The sequence below is a fragment of the Toxotes jaculatrix genome, chromosome 3 (assembly GCF_017976425.1).
Source record: "Toxotes jaculatrix isolate fToxJac2 chromosome 3, fToxJac2.pri, whole genome shotgun sequence".
Classification (NCBI taxonomy): Eukaryota; Metazoa; Chordata; class Actinopteri; family Toxotidae; genus Toxotes; species Toxotes jaculatrix.
This window is the reverse complement of record NC_054396.1, coordinates 27,750,854-27,765,736: the sequence shown is the minus strand read 5'-3', so window position 1 is coordinate 27,765,736 and position 14,883 is coordinate 27,750,854. Positions and strand designations below refer to the sequence as shown.

Genomic DNA, 14,883 nt, shown 5'->3' with positions numbered 1-14,883 from the left:
GACAATTAAATGACACTTTGAATGTTCATTAAAAAAAAAAAAAAAAAAATCTAGGTTCATCTGGTTGAATTGAATTGATTCAGAGCTGTTTACATGGGTGTAATTGGAGCGGATGTTTTCCATTGTCTCGGCTCAGGGTAAATGGAGTGTCCCTGTGACCTGTGAGAGAGTTATTGATTGGGCCTGCAGCCGTCAATACTCTGGTTAAACCTTTGTATTGATCAGACATTTCTGTCATAAAAATCTTCATTCATCATTGGTTTGTAATGGCTTTTTAACCTGTTGCACTGGGGTTGACCTGTTGCAGTTTGTGTAGCAGGTATAATTTTTCCCATGTTCACCAACTTTGTGTTAGCATGTTAGCATGCTACTCAAAGTAAAAAAAAAGAGACAGATTAGCTCTGTCACTGAAAAGTGATATGATGTGATGGTAGCACTCGAAAATGATTATGAAGTTAAGGGGACACCAGAGTTATATCTCAGCCCACCCATGAGGGACAACATGAACGTTTGTGCTAGATTTCCTGGCAGTTTATCCTGTTCTTGTTGTGAATTCAGTGCTAAAGAAAAATTCAGGGAATTACCAAAGTTGTTAGAATACATTATCTGGGAATCATGGATATCTCTATCCGAATTTGAACCCTCCAGTAGAACACAGAGATATTTCAGGTTGGACCAAAGTGGTTAACCAACCAACAATGCACTCTGTATGTTTTCAGAATTTAAATAAATGCCAGAGACTTAGAAAGGATGACACTAGTTTTACCTACACTGTTCATATTCCTGCTGATCACCAACAGAGATCAATAAAGGTAATAGATTACTTAATTTTACTCTACTTTTAATCCACTTTAAGTCGCTCTGCATTAGGCTAAATGCTAAACAGTGAAACACTAAAAGGGTTAAAATCCAAATGTAACCACAGCTTGTGAGCCAGCCATTCATTTGTAATGCTGTGAGAACATTAGCTCAGTCTCAGTCCGCCATCTCTTTCCATCCCTGAAGCCTCTTCGGGGATCTGTTCAGTGTGGTGGCAGCAGGGAGGATCTGAGGACGCTGACGTCAAGATATTTATACACTGGTTACTTGCACAGGCTTTAATATCTCCAGTGCATATCATTTCCATACAAACTGATGCTTCTTATTGCTTTGATTTAAATACACGCTGAGATCGAGGTTTTATACGAAATGTAGTTTATCTGTGTTTCTGGAACAAACTTTGTTTCATTTGACAAAAGGGTCAGTTATACACTGACGGAGACACAAATAGAGACAGACAGAGAGAAAGAATAAGAAAGGGAGGGGCATCAGAAAAAAAAAAAGCTGTCAAGGCACAAAAGACAGAATTAAAAAGAACGAGACAGAGCGAAAGGAACAACAGAGAGAAAGAAGAGATAAAGATGGAAAGGCATAAAATGAGGGGCTGACAGCATCACTTAAGTGTGGTAATAAAAGAGAGTGAAAAAAGAAAGATGAAATATTTCTGCTCCTCCAAACATCTCTAAGTATTGTGTCGCTGAAGCAATAAATACAGCAAACCGATAAACTGTTTTCCAGAGAATTACAACACGAGCACTTATCTTCATTGTAAGACAGAGGAAAACCCATAAAATAAACGGTGTTCCTCCATCACTTGCGGTCTTAAATAAGTGGTTTATAACAAAGAGGTTGCAGAGGTTACATCAGCATTTAGCTAAAATCTCAACCAGAGATGCTCACGATGAACACACACACACACACGCGGCGGAGTCCTCTATCCTCTATCATAACTGGCACTGCCGTGATTTGTTCCCGCCAAGGTCTGTATTGAGACTGCAGGGCCAGAATGGAAGAAGAGGCTCCAGCAAGGACTTTTTAAAATGAGGAAAATGCCTGAGCAAGGACTTTCGGAAATGAAAAGGCTACTCTAAAGACTCAACTATAACAAAGACGTGATGAAATTAGAATAGGGCTCCAAAGGAGCTCCTGAAGCCAAGTAAGGACTGCAATGAAATGGTTTCACACTGACACTGACAGAATGTTACTCAAACAAACTTAGTCTTGACCTTAAAAAGCACATTCAACTTTTTTTTTTTTTCCAAGCGATACCCCATGACTGAAGTTCTTTTCTAAGTTTATTTAGTCGAGCCACCTTCTCTAACCTCCCTCTGAGCACTTTATACACTCTGACGGCCTAACAGCTGTTATGGTTTAAACGTTTTATTGTATCAGATGACAAAATTGCTTTTGCTGTTCATTCGCCGTCCTTGACAAGTCGCTGTGTGCTCCGCTGAAAGAGTTTCTCTAAAATGGTCCAACCCTATTTGAAAAGTTGGCCCCCACAGTTGGACCTCAATGTTAATACCAGTCATCTGAGTCAGAAATTCTTTATTAACAGGTATGAGGTTCACACATGGGAATTATTACTCAAAGGGAGTTTCACTGAATATAGCATAGTGTTTCACTACAGTTATACAGAAAGTATAATATGATATTTGTGTCGTCGACGTAGACGTAACCTTTACAGTCATCTCAAGTTTGCAAACAAGAATTCTTGATGAATTGTGTATATTAGTAAATAAATGTCAAAAAACAACTTCCTCATAAAAATATATGAAAATAAATCTCTTCAGTGATAAAATGCAGAGAGCAGACAATACCCGACGGTTTGATATCAACACTGAGCTCAGAGAAACAGCAACAAACAGCTTCTTGCCAAATAATGACTGGATGAGGCTGCAGACAGCTATAAAGTGTTGCATATGGAGGAAAGTGCTTTTTTTTTTTTTTTTACTGCTGGGCCCCCAGTTCAGTCAGTACAACTTTATGCCTCTTCATAAAGACACCTTTACAGCCATTCTGTATGTCCTCCCGTTCATTTAATTAAAGCGCTGGAGCTCAGGGAAATGTTACTTGCAGCGTGCAGCTGTCATTAGAAGATGCTGTAACTCCGCTGCAAGCGCTAATGCACTTCTTTTACACGATAATCACAAAATTACACAGAAGATTAAATTAGATCTAATGGGAATATTTACATTCATTTGTTTAGCAACACTGCATTAAGGAGAGAGCGGCGAAACATCTGGTAACCTGAGGTTTAACAAAAGGTGTCACATGTGAAACGTAAGCAGATCATAACAGTATCACACTCAGATTCATTAGTAAAACCTGATTATATCATATCAAGTTAATTTCCTTAAGATTTTCTGTTTTTCCAACTTAATTATCAACATGACACCAAAGAGAGGAACATGAGTGGTTTTACTGCTTATGGCTCTGCCATGAAATAGTTGATCCTGCACAGACATTTCATTTGAGAGATGTCTGTATTTACTGTGTCTGGTTTAACAGCATGAACCAAGAGGTGGAGGAAAAGTGCGGTTGTGAGACAGTCAGTATTATCTTTGATGCTTGGTTAAGATGCCACACTTACGTCGGTCCCTTTCATAGAAAGCCAGTAAGCGTATTTGCTAAAACTTCTTCTTTAAGGTTTTGAGAGAGATTTGCTCTTTCGGTTTGCAGGAGCAGATGTAGTAGAAAAAAAAACAGTTATATATTGTAGTTGATAGTGAATATTTTCCAAACCTGTTGCAGGCTATGTTTTTTGGTATTCAGTATTCTGTGAGGAGTGTGCCTGTTCTCCCTGTGCCTGCGTGGGTTTTCTCTGGGTGCTCCAGCTTCCTCCCACAGTCCAGAGACATGCAGGTTAGGTTAATTGGTGACTCTAGATTGCCTGTAGGTGTGAATCTAAGTGTGAACGGTTGTTTGTCTCTATATGTCAGCCCTGTGATAGACTGGCGATCTGTCCAGGGTGTATCCCATCTCTCAATGTCAGCTGGGATTGGCTGCAGCCCCTCTCCAACAAGGATGAGCGGTATAGGCAATGTATGGATGGATGGATGCCAAACTGCCAAAAAAGTTTTGAAAATTGTGACAGCACAGAAATAAAGAGAAGTGTAACCCAGAGCACATGCCTGGTGAGGTGAAGAGGCAGGTCACAGAGGGAGGAGAAAGAAGTGAGAAACAGTGACAAGGAGGAGGTGAGAGGGCAGAAAATTAGAGGCGATGAGGTGAAGACTGAAGAGGAGGCAGGAAAAGAAGAGAAAAGGAAAATAAGATGAGAGGAAAGAGAGGGGAAATGGAAAAGGAATAGAGAGGAAAATAAACAGGAGCATGAGAAGATGAAAATCAGGGGGAGATACTAAAAGAATCAGCAGGTGAAGAGGAAAGTAACAGATCAAAGTGAAAGAAAGATGGAAGAAAAAAGGCGGCCATGGGTCTTTTAAAGTCCCTTTTTCCCTCCTCTTAAGTAATATTTCTATTTCACTCCTAACAGACGCTCATATCAGAGCAATTTACAAGCTGCCTGAGCAGAAAGGGACAATTTAACCTGTCATCAGAGACAATGGGAAGTGGCTGTCAAAGCTCGTCAGATCAACACATTCAAATTGCCTCCCGGTGATTTCCTATCATCATGACACAAAGCACGGCTGTTAACCGGCTGTGGCATTAAGAATGAAATCACACTCTCATTCATTATGTAACGGTATGTTTGAAGAGGCTTCGCGCAGCTCGCAGGCGCTCATCTCATCTGGCTTTGTCTCCACTTGAAGCCCACATGACAACTTGACTTCCTGCTCTCAGTCTGTTACAATGCAGCAGCCTGTCAGGACAGTCGGGCCTGATGGACGTGCATCATTCAGAACTATGCTTCCTTTCTTTTTCTTCTTCATTTTCCTCCATTAACTCTTTACATTTTTACTCTTTACTCCGTTTTTAAATTTTTTTTTCCTCGAATCCTTTCTTCTTTAGTGTCTACCTCCATTTCAATTTCCATGTCTTCTCAGGGGTTCATGCAGTTTCATCACACTAACCCAACAGTTTCAGACGTGAACGGGTATTTAAAAGGACATTAGTTGTTTTAACAGCAGTAGGTGAGTTAATAGCCAGTGTAAAAGGCAACTTGTGAATAGCAGTGTTGCTACTCTATTGCAGAAAATCCCCATAGTCAAGACTGGGAGTTCCCTGAATCCCCGAACTGAACCTGAATTTATCTGCTCAAGCAGACGCTTGAATGAAAAACATGAAAAATATCAGCCCAGATCCAAACTGTCTCTTACACAGCACCGAGCCACGCTCATGCCAGCGCAGGCCTGGCTATCGTTAGATCTTTGTCCTCTCACAGACCTTAAGTGCTTTTTACTGTAAAGACCCGCAGACCTGCTTGACGTCATGTTACATTATTATGTCTTGGTAATGAAATTCTAATTTATCAGACGTCTCGCTGCCATGTGGTGCAGCTGATGGGCACTGCTGCCTGGTGCAGCTTCGGCACCTCGCAGTGAGAAACACTGTGTTAAAACAACCACAGTCGTCGTTCCCGCATTAGACTACAACAAGCCCAACAACACCTTCCCTGCTGCCATGCCGCTCAGTATAACAAATGAACACCTACAGCCTTCACCTCCTCTGCACCTCCTCCCTATAGAATAGACCTCCTTTCCTGGCAGTCCATTTTTTACTCCTGACTTTTCTGGGTCGTCTCTCCAGCTCAGCGGCACACCAGAGACCGCTCTCCTCCTCTCGTTCTCCCCTCTTTCTCCTCCTCTCTTTCTCCTCTATAGGTCATGTCTTTGACATCAGCTCCATGCATCTTTCCGCCTCATTTTTTCACGCCAGACATTATTGTAGCCGTATTCACAGCGTTCCTGTGGATAGAAATCTTTTCACTGCAGTTTTTTCATTAAAAATCTTTCATTAAAAAAAAGGACTGCTGTACAGCGGTATAAGATTTACTTCGACTTGGGAACCTATTTCTTATGTGTCTTTTTTTTTGTGCTTGGCCTTCATGTGATTTGACAGCAGGAATTAAAAATGGGGAGATAGAGTGATGATAGAATGAAGAGAAGGGCAGGAGGGAGGAAAGGACTTAAGGAAGGAAAAAGATGTAAGAGGAAGGAAGAAAGATTAAAATGTAAGGGGAACAAGGGAAACAGAGACCTGCTGAGCCATTTTAATCTTCCAATGCTCGCTTCCTTCCTCCCTCACTCCGATGTTCTTTCACCTCTATCACTCTTCTCTCCTTCCTTCCTATCCCTCCATCTCCCCCTCTCCGCATGTGACCCCTGGTTGATGTGTGACTGACGCCACTTTCTTCTCTTCATATCTATTCCTGTCTGCTTCTTTCCATTTCCCTCTCATCCTTTTCTTCACCCTCCTTTCTTTCTTTAGTCCCTCCACCACTGTTCCACCATCCATCAGTCCCTACTCTGCTTAACATTTGTCCCTCTGTCCTCCCGTCTCTTTCTCTGCATTTGCTTTCCCCATTCCCTTCACTCTCTTTCCATCCTCTGATTCGCTGAAGACTAATGTTCCAGTTCCTCCCACAGTAAGTGACATCTCATTACCTCAGCTGCTATTCTGATGCCTTAGTATCTGATGTGTGCTCGTACTTCACTCACATATTTAGCTGACACTCTCATTCATAACCTTTTTAACTACAAAGTAAAGAGTCTCAGTGTCTTTGAAGGGAAACATTGGATTCTACAGAGTTGGAACCTTTTAGCAAAGTGCAGTACAAAGTACAATCAGAAACAAACGAGACATAAATGAAAACCTTTAAAATTTAACTTTACCTTTAACCTAAATGCAATCACATAATCCCAAATCTAATCTTGGCCCAACCGTAAACCCAAACTATAATCCTAAATTAGTCACTTAAGAAAGTGAGGAGCTGGGGGAAAAAAATTCTCACTTTGGAATATTTTCTCATTTTTCTCTCCTTGTGAGAACATTTGGTCCCTACAAGCAGAGAATTACGGCAGCACACAATCTCGCACAGAGAAATATAGGCTCAATTAGTCTCCCCGAGCAGCAGCAGAAGCAGCGCCTGTTCTGTTTCTGTATTAGAGGTTTTTTCTCCACGTGCTTAATGGAAAGAGCACAATGAACAAGCCTGTGAAGGGGGAAAAAAACATCCCTGAAACTTTATTTAAAAAAAAAAAAAGCTTTTTATCAATGTAGCTTTGCTCTGTTGAGACATTTTGTTCAGAACACAGTAGTTATCATCATCATGATGTATTTGTTATCATCAATGACGTGACAAAGACAGTTCTAGAATTAGATTGTAGAATATTTCAGTAGTGTACAGATGTTAAAGTATAGTAAGTGTGTTACCAGTAAGTAGATCATAAAAGAGTACTTAGGAGGTGTAGTATTGGGTAAATACTTGAGCATTTTTATTCTGAAAGACTTGCTTTTGTGCTACATTGCAGATGCACGACGTGCAACAAGCTCAGAAAATGCGACACCTCATTGTACATAAAGTCTGAACAAGCATGTGGTACACGGAGTAGATAAACCACTGTGACAAAACCGTGAAAGGAGTGTGAACAGCTCTTCAACAAATACTTAAATTACATGACTGCATTGGCAGAAGGTTCAGATTGGTCAGAAGGTTCAGCCTGAGCTAAGCATGAGTCAGCAGAACTGATTCTAAGCGAGATCAGCAAACGGAAGGTCAATTACCAATTAGTGAAAGTGTGTAGTGAGACCATGGATCTAATGTGCATGTTTCTGCCACTGATAGCTACAAATGTTTAACTGTAAAATAACTTTAAACGTTCTTCTGAAATGCTTACGCCAGCAGCTGTACTCTAGTTTAGTCGCGAAGCAGGAAACAAGTACGAATAAAATGCAGCAGCTGGTTTTGAGCGACAGACACGCATCCCACTTCTGAACTGGAGAATCTCTCGTTGTGTCACAACCACCCCCCTCACCTACTTTCATGTAAAAACCACAGCTGCCTGCAACAAGTGGACACTTGTTGTCTGGGAGTCGTCAAAAGGCCTCGTGGGAAATGTAATAAAGAGTTACCAGAAGTGGGAGATGAGACGATTTGAGGGACTGCAAGTGACATCTGGAATACACTACATTATTCTTTATGAAGAGGGGATGTTTTTTTTTTTTTTATCAGACAGATGATGAGAGACGGATCGATGAGTGGCGGAGCGTACATTTAATTTTTCATGTTTTACATTTACTGTGTAATGCAGGAGAATCACCTCAGCTGTCAGTGTGATAACACATACATAGGGGTGTGTGTGTGTGTGTGTGTCTGTTCTGTCTTGTGATGATCTGTGAGACATGAGAGAAAAAACAGAAAACTGAAATTTAGGTCAGACAGAAAAATGTGAGAAGAATTTGTTTCTTATTTCTTTGTTCAAGGAGACAGTAAACAGAAAAAACCCATAAACTCACCTTACCACAGAGCATAAAATAACTGCAGCTATAGTTGTAAAATCCTGTATCATAGGATCATAAACCACTGTGAGCATGTTTTCGTGTCTGATAATGCTTCAGACTCATGAATCTATTGCTCAAGCCTGGACCTGCATCATATTTCATCATCTCACCTGCACCTGTACCACAATGCCTCCATCATCACAGCCCCTGTTCGATTTTCTAACGCTAAGATGACTCATAACCTCAGGGTGGGAATGTCTGATATCCACGTCCTCAATAACAAATCAAGTGTTGTAAATTCAAAACCAAAATATAAATGCTACACACATATAAACAACAGTGAGGGCTGTTGCTATCCAGGCATGAGAAGTGTTCTAGCTCCAGTTTTCATTACTTCTGTAGATGTTCTACTGCTGAGAGAACAGATTTATTTCCTGTCCAGCAGCGAAATGTGTTTGAATCAAACTAAACTTATGTGAGAGAAAAGAAAAATGAAGCAAAGAGAGCGAGGGGAGAGGAAGGAAGGAGACAGAAGTCAAGAGGGAAAGTGATTAAAAGACAATTTAAGGCGGAAAAACAGAGTTAACCTGCAAACAGGATTATTAAACCACAGAGTGAAAAGTGGACCGAGAGAGAGCTAAAAGCTTGACAGAGAGACAATGAGACAGAAGAGGAGAGAGAGAGAATTAACCTGCAATCAGGCCTCTATTTAGCTGCAGTCAGCCACAATCAGCAGCCATATTAGCATTTAATTAGACTGAGAACCACAAACCACGGCCTGCCGCTCCGCTCTGATTACCTCACACACTGCTTTCTATATCTGCATGTGCGTGTGTGTGTGTGTCTGGAGACATACGTTTGCATTTGTGTGGGCACGTGCACCTACAATCACAAATGTGTGTGCAAAGGCACGAGAAGACCAACATTTGTGAACGCATGAGTGCTCACACAGGTGTGTGTTTGGGTTAGAGAGAGCCTCTCTATATGTATAGCGCTCACGCCTATATAGGAGGAGCATGTGTGAAGGGATTTTAAGCTCTGTTTGTGTTTCTGGTTTGAAATTGATTCGTCCAGTTTTCCATGGACACGCCCAGAAGAACAAAAGCACATCGGCAGGTTGAAATCCCCAGCGTAATAAAAATTATTCACAGCTTCATACAGGCGATGCTCCCAGCATGCCGCCCTTCATCAGACTGTTCTTGGTCGGCGTCAGTAAACACACACACCTTGGAAGCAGGTGACAGTGTGAATTAGCTCTGGCGAGGGTCGTGTGTGTGTGTGTGGCTAAACTCTAGGATCCAATATTCCAGCAAATTCCAGAAAGTGACTACGTTAAGACGTGTCCAGATGTTTGACCGGGACCGTATGTTTTGTCATATTCTGACCATAAAACAATTTAAGTCCTGCAATAAGTTTGATAACCTTGCTCTGCGTTAGCCAGCTCTACAACTTCACACTGACTTCATTACAGATTAGACAAACGACTGTTGCACTTACCTTCGTCTTTGTTCCACCAACCTTGCTCTCTTTCTTCCTCTTCAAGTTTAATGGCAGATTAGACACCATCTCAAGCCTTGCTGCCACCTACAGTATACCGTAATTCAATAAAATGAGTCTGGCTATCTCCAACCTTGCTTGGTTCATGCTTAGAAGCATGAAGAATCATTGTGATAGGCTGTTCAAGCGTACCTCGCATCGCAATGATTTGTTGCTGCACCCACTGCTGTTCCTTTACTTAAAAATCAAAAATTTTACATCAAAGGAAAATGAAAAATTAGCCTAAGAGAAGGAGTGTGTAGCATGAGTGTTTGTTGTGTTCGAGTCGACATTAGCTTTACTGGCACAGGTAAAATGCTGGCTTTCACAAGCATGATTAAAACTGATTTTAGTCCTTTGTACTGCCGTATTATCTGTGATTGTTACAGGCCAGGACATTTTCACTGTTTTCTCCTGAAATTCCATCCTTTCCCAGCTTTGTGCTTCACTGAGAATCAGATTGCACACAAGCAATTAGATGAACACAGCCGTGTGTGTCGCCGAGAAGCAGCAGGTGTAAGTGGCGCACAAGATATTGGTAAAAATGAGCTGCCCTCTCAGAGCTTTGGGGCGAGTGGTTTGGTTAGACTGAGGTGCTGCGACTCTAGGATTGAAAATCACAGCGAATTGTATTAGACACTGCTGACCATGCTGCTGCCTTCGTCCCTCCTCTTTTTTTTAATTCTATGATGATGTTAGTGATACAACAACAATACTTTCTTATAATCACATCCGCAGGTCACCTTTAAAGCTACACTGGAACCAGGCTCCAGCTACGCGACACGCCCTTACATTTAGCCAATAACGCAGTTGCCCCACTTTGCAAGATTTTTCACGAGTCATTGTGCACAGTCTGTTACGTTGTGGCCTTTGTGCCCTCTCTGATTGAAGGTTTAAAGCCTGCTGCACCATGTGCTCAGACGCGTACCTGTAACCACACCTGTCAGTGCTGCCACACCCTGGAATACACCTCTATGCAACATCTAACATTATTAGCGGTGCTATAAAGTGTGACAGCTCGCTACTGCCAACAGCTGACGATCACTGTGCGGCTTGATTGCCAGCGGTTTGAATTATTCATCAATGCTGAAACTGTAAATTGCTAAGTTGTCATTACAGTGTGTTTATTGTGCTAACTGCATATCTTTGATTGTTTCTAACAGGACATCTGTGGCCTACTTAGCACCAGCTTATGCAAACACGCATTCTTATCAAAATGTGTTATTTTTCCGGAGGTATGCTACTAAACATACAGATTTATCGTTTACTTTAATTTGCTTGAGAAAGACAATCCAGTACCAGTCCACAGCATACAAAACCAGACCAGTAAAACAGGAAATCAGGAGTAATGTAGCAATAACACCAGTCCAGAGCAAAATACATCACACTTCATGTGATGCATTTGATTTGAGGGAATACTTTATCCTACCTACGATCTCTGTGTGGTTATGTCACAGAATCTGACATAACCACACAGGTGTCTCACACACACACACACACACACACACACACACACACACACACACACACACACACACACACACACACACACACAACAATCCTGGTCTAATTTTACAGCAGTTTTACAGCCTCATATAGATGATAGATGGCAATTTGTCTCAGTGGGCGATAATGACAGTCTCATCACACAGAACCTGATATGACCACAGATTCATGAACATGTGTACGCAGCTCAAGACACACACATGACGGCATGCAATATGTACAGTATAGAATGGATATACCAATGCACACACACACACACACACCAATGTGTTTAATTTAGTTAAATGCAAACCTTATTGGCTAAGTGGACATCTGCCAATCAGCCATGTGACTTTGACTTTTTTTTTTTTGCTGCAATTTGTTAGTCATATCTGTCCTGTCAGAGTTAGAAACTAACACATATTTGATCTTTCCATTGTCTTTTTGGATAATGGATGACTAATTTTCTCATAAAATCTCATCACAGTTTATCAAAGTCCAAGATGACACCTTCAAGTGTCTTGTCTCATCTGGCTAAAATACCAAATGCCAACAGATATTTCTTTTAATGACATAAAACAAAGTAAAGCAGCAAACCATCACATCTGAGAAGCTGGAACCAGAGAATGTTTTGGTTTGGCCGTTTTCTTCCATAAATGATTTTCTATTGTCATACAACAGCTGACAATGAATCTTCTGAGGGTTGACTCATCTATTAATCAGCTAATTGTTTCTGCACTAAATGTTGGCGAGTCCCATGGGATCAAACATTTAACATCAAATCAAAATGTGAATATTGGAAAAATCAGTCTAGATAAACACACCAGCAATTTACAAGGTTTTTTGAAAGGTGATTTACTGAATGAGACTGCCCTTTGAGCCACAACAGATTTACATAATACACGGACTGACGAGTGGATGGAAACATTTGTTTTCCTGCAGACAGGTGACAAATAACATGTGCCTTGTGTCCTATGTTTTATGTATGCCTCTTCAATCTTGTTGTGGTTGTGTGTGTCTGTGTGTGTAATTCCCACTCACCCCCATCATCCTCATCGAAGGAGTTCATACAGGGGAAGTAGATGGCGAGGGCCTCGAAGGACGCCGACAGGCTGATGCGGCTCTGCGATCGCTCCATGTAGAGGCCCGCCGTCGGGCCCGGGTCGGCCGGCTTGGCCAAGCGCGGCTGGGCATTCTTCACGCGGAGTACGGCTCGCGGCGTCTTGGATGGCTGTCAGCTGCCCCCCACGGCAGATCCACCTCACCCCGAAAAGAAGAGTCAAGCGAGAACACCAAGATGCTCACACCGACTGAAATCGGTGTAAAAACTTACTCTCTCTGGCGGCAGGAGTTGACGTCAAAGAAAGACTTTGGTGTTGTCCTTTGTATGTCAGATAAGATGCGAGCTCCGGTGGTGCAAAATCATCCTAAAAATAAAAAAGTATGAAGCAAGATATGTTTCTATTTGGTTGCACACTTCCGATCCAATAAACTGATCTAACAAATGATGTTGTTTTTAGACTTAATATCTATCTATGGCTTTGCGTGGCAGAGTTGTATCTCTCTCTTCTTGTCATCTCTCCTCTAGTTTTTGGATTCTTGTTTTGCTTCCGTTCTCAGGCAGATGCTCGTGTACATCCTTCTGTTCATCCCTCGCTTGTCCTCAGAAGTCCAGATGAGAGTCTGATGGACTCACTGATGCCTGGTGGTGAATCTTACCTGTGTCTTCACGCTGATAAAACCTTATCTCGCTCTTTTTGCTGCACAGCAAAACTCCCTGAACTCTGCACTCTGCATGTCAATCTAACGTCCTCCTCCTGTTTGTGCATTCACAGCTCGGATGGCTGGTCTTCTTCAGATCCTGGTGAGGGAAGGAAGATGGGAGGAGACGCTGGTGGTGGAGGTGATGTTGACGCCCAGCATGAAACGTGTTGCTTTCCGACCGAATCAAAGCTTTTCGTTTCTGTCACGCCGCGTTGTCATTTCCTCGCGCTTTGACACAGCGAAAGCATTTCTGCCACTTAGAGAGAAAACAGACTTTCAAAACCCAGGAGACGCCAGCTGCAGGAGCTGTTGCAAATCTGCTCCTTTTCCAAGCCCAGATCAGTCAAGAGAGCATCAGTTGCAGCAACAATTGCAACTGAGGGCAATCTGTTGCTTCTGCCTTTGGTTTCAACTGTAATATAAATAATGTTCTGCTGTTGTTGTTGCTGTAAATGTTCTAAATGTTGTGTTGCTGTCAGCGAGGTCTGCTGTCTTCTTCTCTCCTCTGTCCTCTGTTGCCGTGCCGATGCTCCACTGACTGTCTGCTCCTGAGACGGGAAAGGACAGAGGTAGAGCGAGAGAGGATGAGAGGAAGAGAGAGAGCGAGAGGAGAGAGAGAGAGAAAGAGGCTGCTCTGTTTAACAGCTTGTGTCTGACTGGACTCATTCACTGGCGAGCTGCGTGGAGAGTGAGTGAGCGAGACAGAGAGAAAGAGAGCGGGGTGAAAGGGAGGGGAAAGGAGAGAGAGAGGGAGAGGGAGCGAGAGAGAGAAAAAGGGAGGAGGGGGGAGGACAGAGGGGATGGAGAGCAGACTGTTGCTGGCAGCCCGACCAATCAAAACGTGGATGAGGGAATATGGGTGGGGCTTGGGGGACAGTGCAGGCGATGCAGAGCCGGACAAGTTTACAGTGTCTCTCTCTCTCTGTCTCCTCTCTTTCCACCTCATCGTGTCTCTCGATGTTAGTGATCACAAACATTTCCAAGCAAAGATCAACAGAAATACATGAATTATAGCCTGAAGAGAGACATGTTCAACAGCTGAACAATGTCTTTCCCTTATTCATTTTTTCTTTCTCTTCTCTGTTTTCCTGATAAAGAATATTTGACAACAAATACAACTGTTGTCACATTTTGCCAAGACGAAACTAAGACAGGAAATGAAACGAAACATCTAGTTTGCTTCCAAAACGAGCCTCACAGACTCAACTTCAAATAACCCTAACCCTGTCTTTAGGGCTGACACACCCGAACCATGCCGCGAGCAACAAGGACCACATCACCCGCTGTCATTTCTCTGACAGTGGATCAGTTTCAGATGCTGCAGGGAGCAGAGGAACAGGAAGGAGCAGCCACAGTGAGCACAAAGAACTGTAGGCGAAAGGCTGCAAACCTCCCCACTGCTTTAACTGGGCCCTGCTGTTGTGTGAAAAACTACTCGTGCCATATGCAGTGTGAAATCCGATTGTTATTGACCCACTTCTTTATTAAAACAGAGGGGGTTTATTTGGCTTCGAGTTTGCTGCTCATGTGCTGCTCATTACAATCGGAAAATTTTCTAAACAAGTGACAGGTGTAGAAAAACACTGTTAGAATTATAGATGGCTTTTAACAGCTCACTGCGCTTGTCTCAGTGCAATATGTTAAATGCATCCCGTGGAAAAAAAGCTCTAAAAATGTCCGTATCTTGCCGTGTACACAAAACTGTCGAGTGGCAATTGGTGCTAAGCTCTGGGACAGATGCATTGCATTTCATATTTTTGTTTAACAGAGTCTCTGTGATTCACAGATGCAAACCTTTTATTGTGAAAGAAGAGCTGCAGGAAGTGATATCACTTTGAATTAGCAGCAAGTGAAGACAGCTCCCATACGGCCGTA

At 42.3% G+C, this 14,883-nt stretch overlaps 1 protein-coding gene across 4 annotated transcripts in view; it reads right to left on the bottom strand.

Annotated features, from left to right (window-relative positions):
* The window catches only part of rims4 (regulating synaptic membrane exocytosis 4), a 34,778-nt gene extending 22,396 nt beyond the window's left edge, over positions 1-12,382 (bottom strand). For 2 of the 4 annotated variants that reach the window (XM_041034439.1, XM_041034437.1), the window contains exon 1: positions 12,286-12,382. In XM_041034439.1, the coding sequence (XP_040890373.1) occupies positions 12,286-12,382 (97 nt within the window). Of the gene's footprint in view, positions 1-6,124; positions 6,133-11,145; positions 11,147-12,281 lie in introns of all 4 variants that reach the window. The other 2 variants (XM_041034440.1, XM_041034438.1) reach the window with 2 other exon arrangements.
* Positions 12,383-14,883: the final 2,501 nt, after the last annotated feature.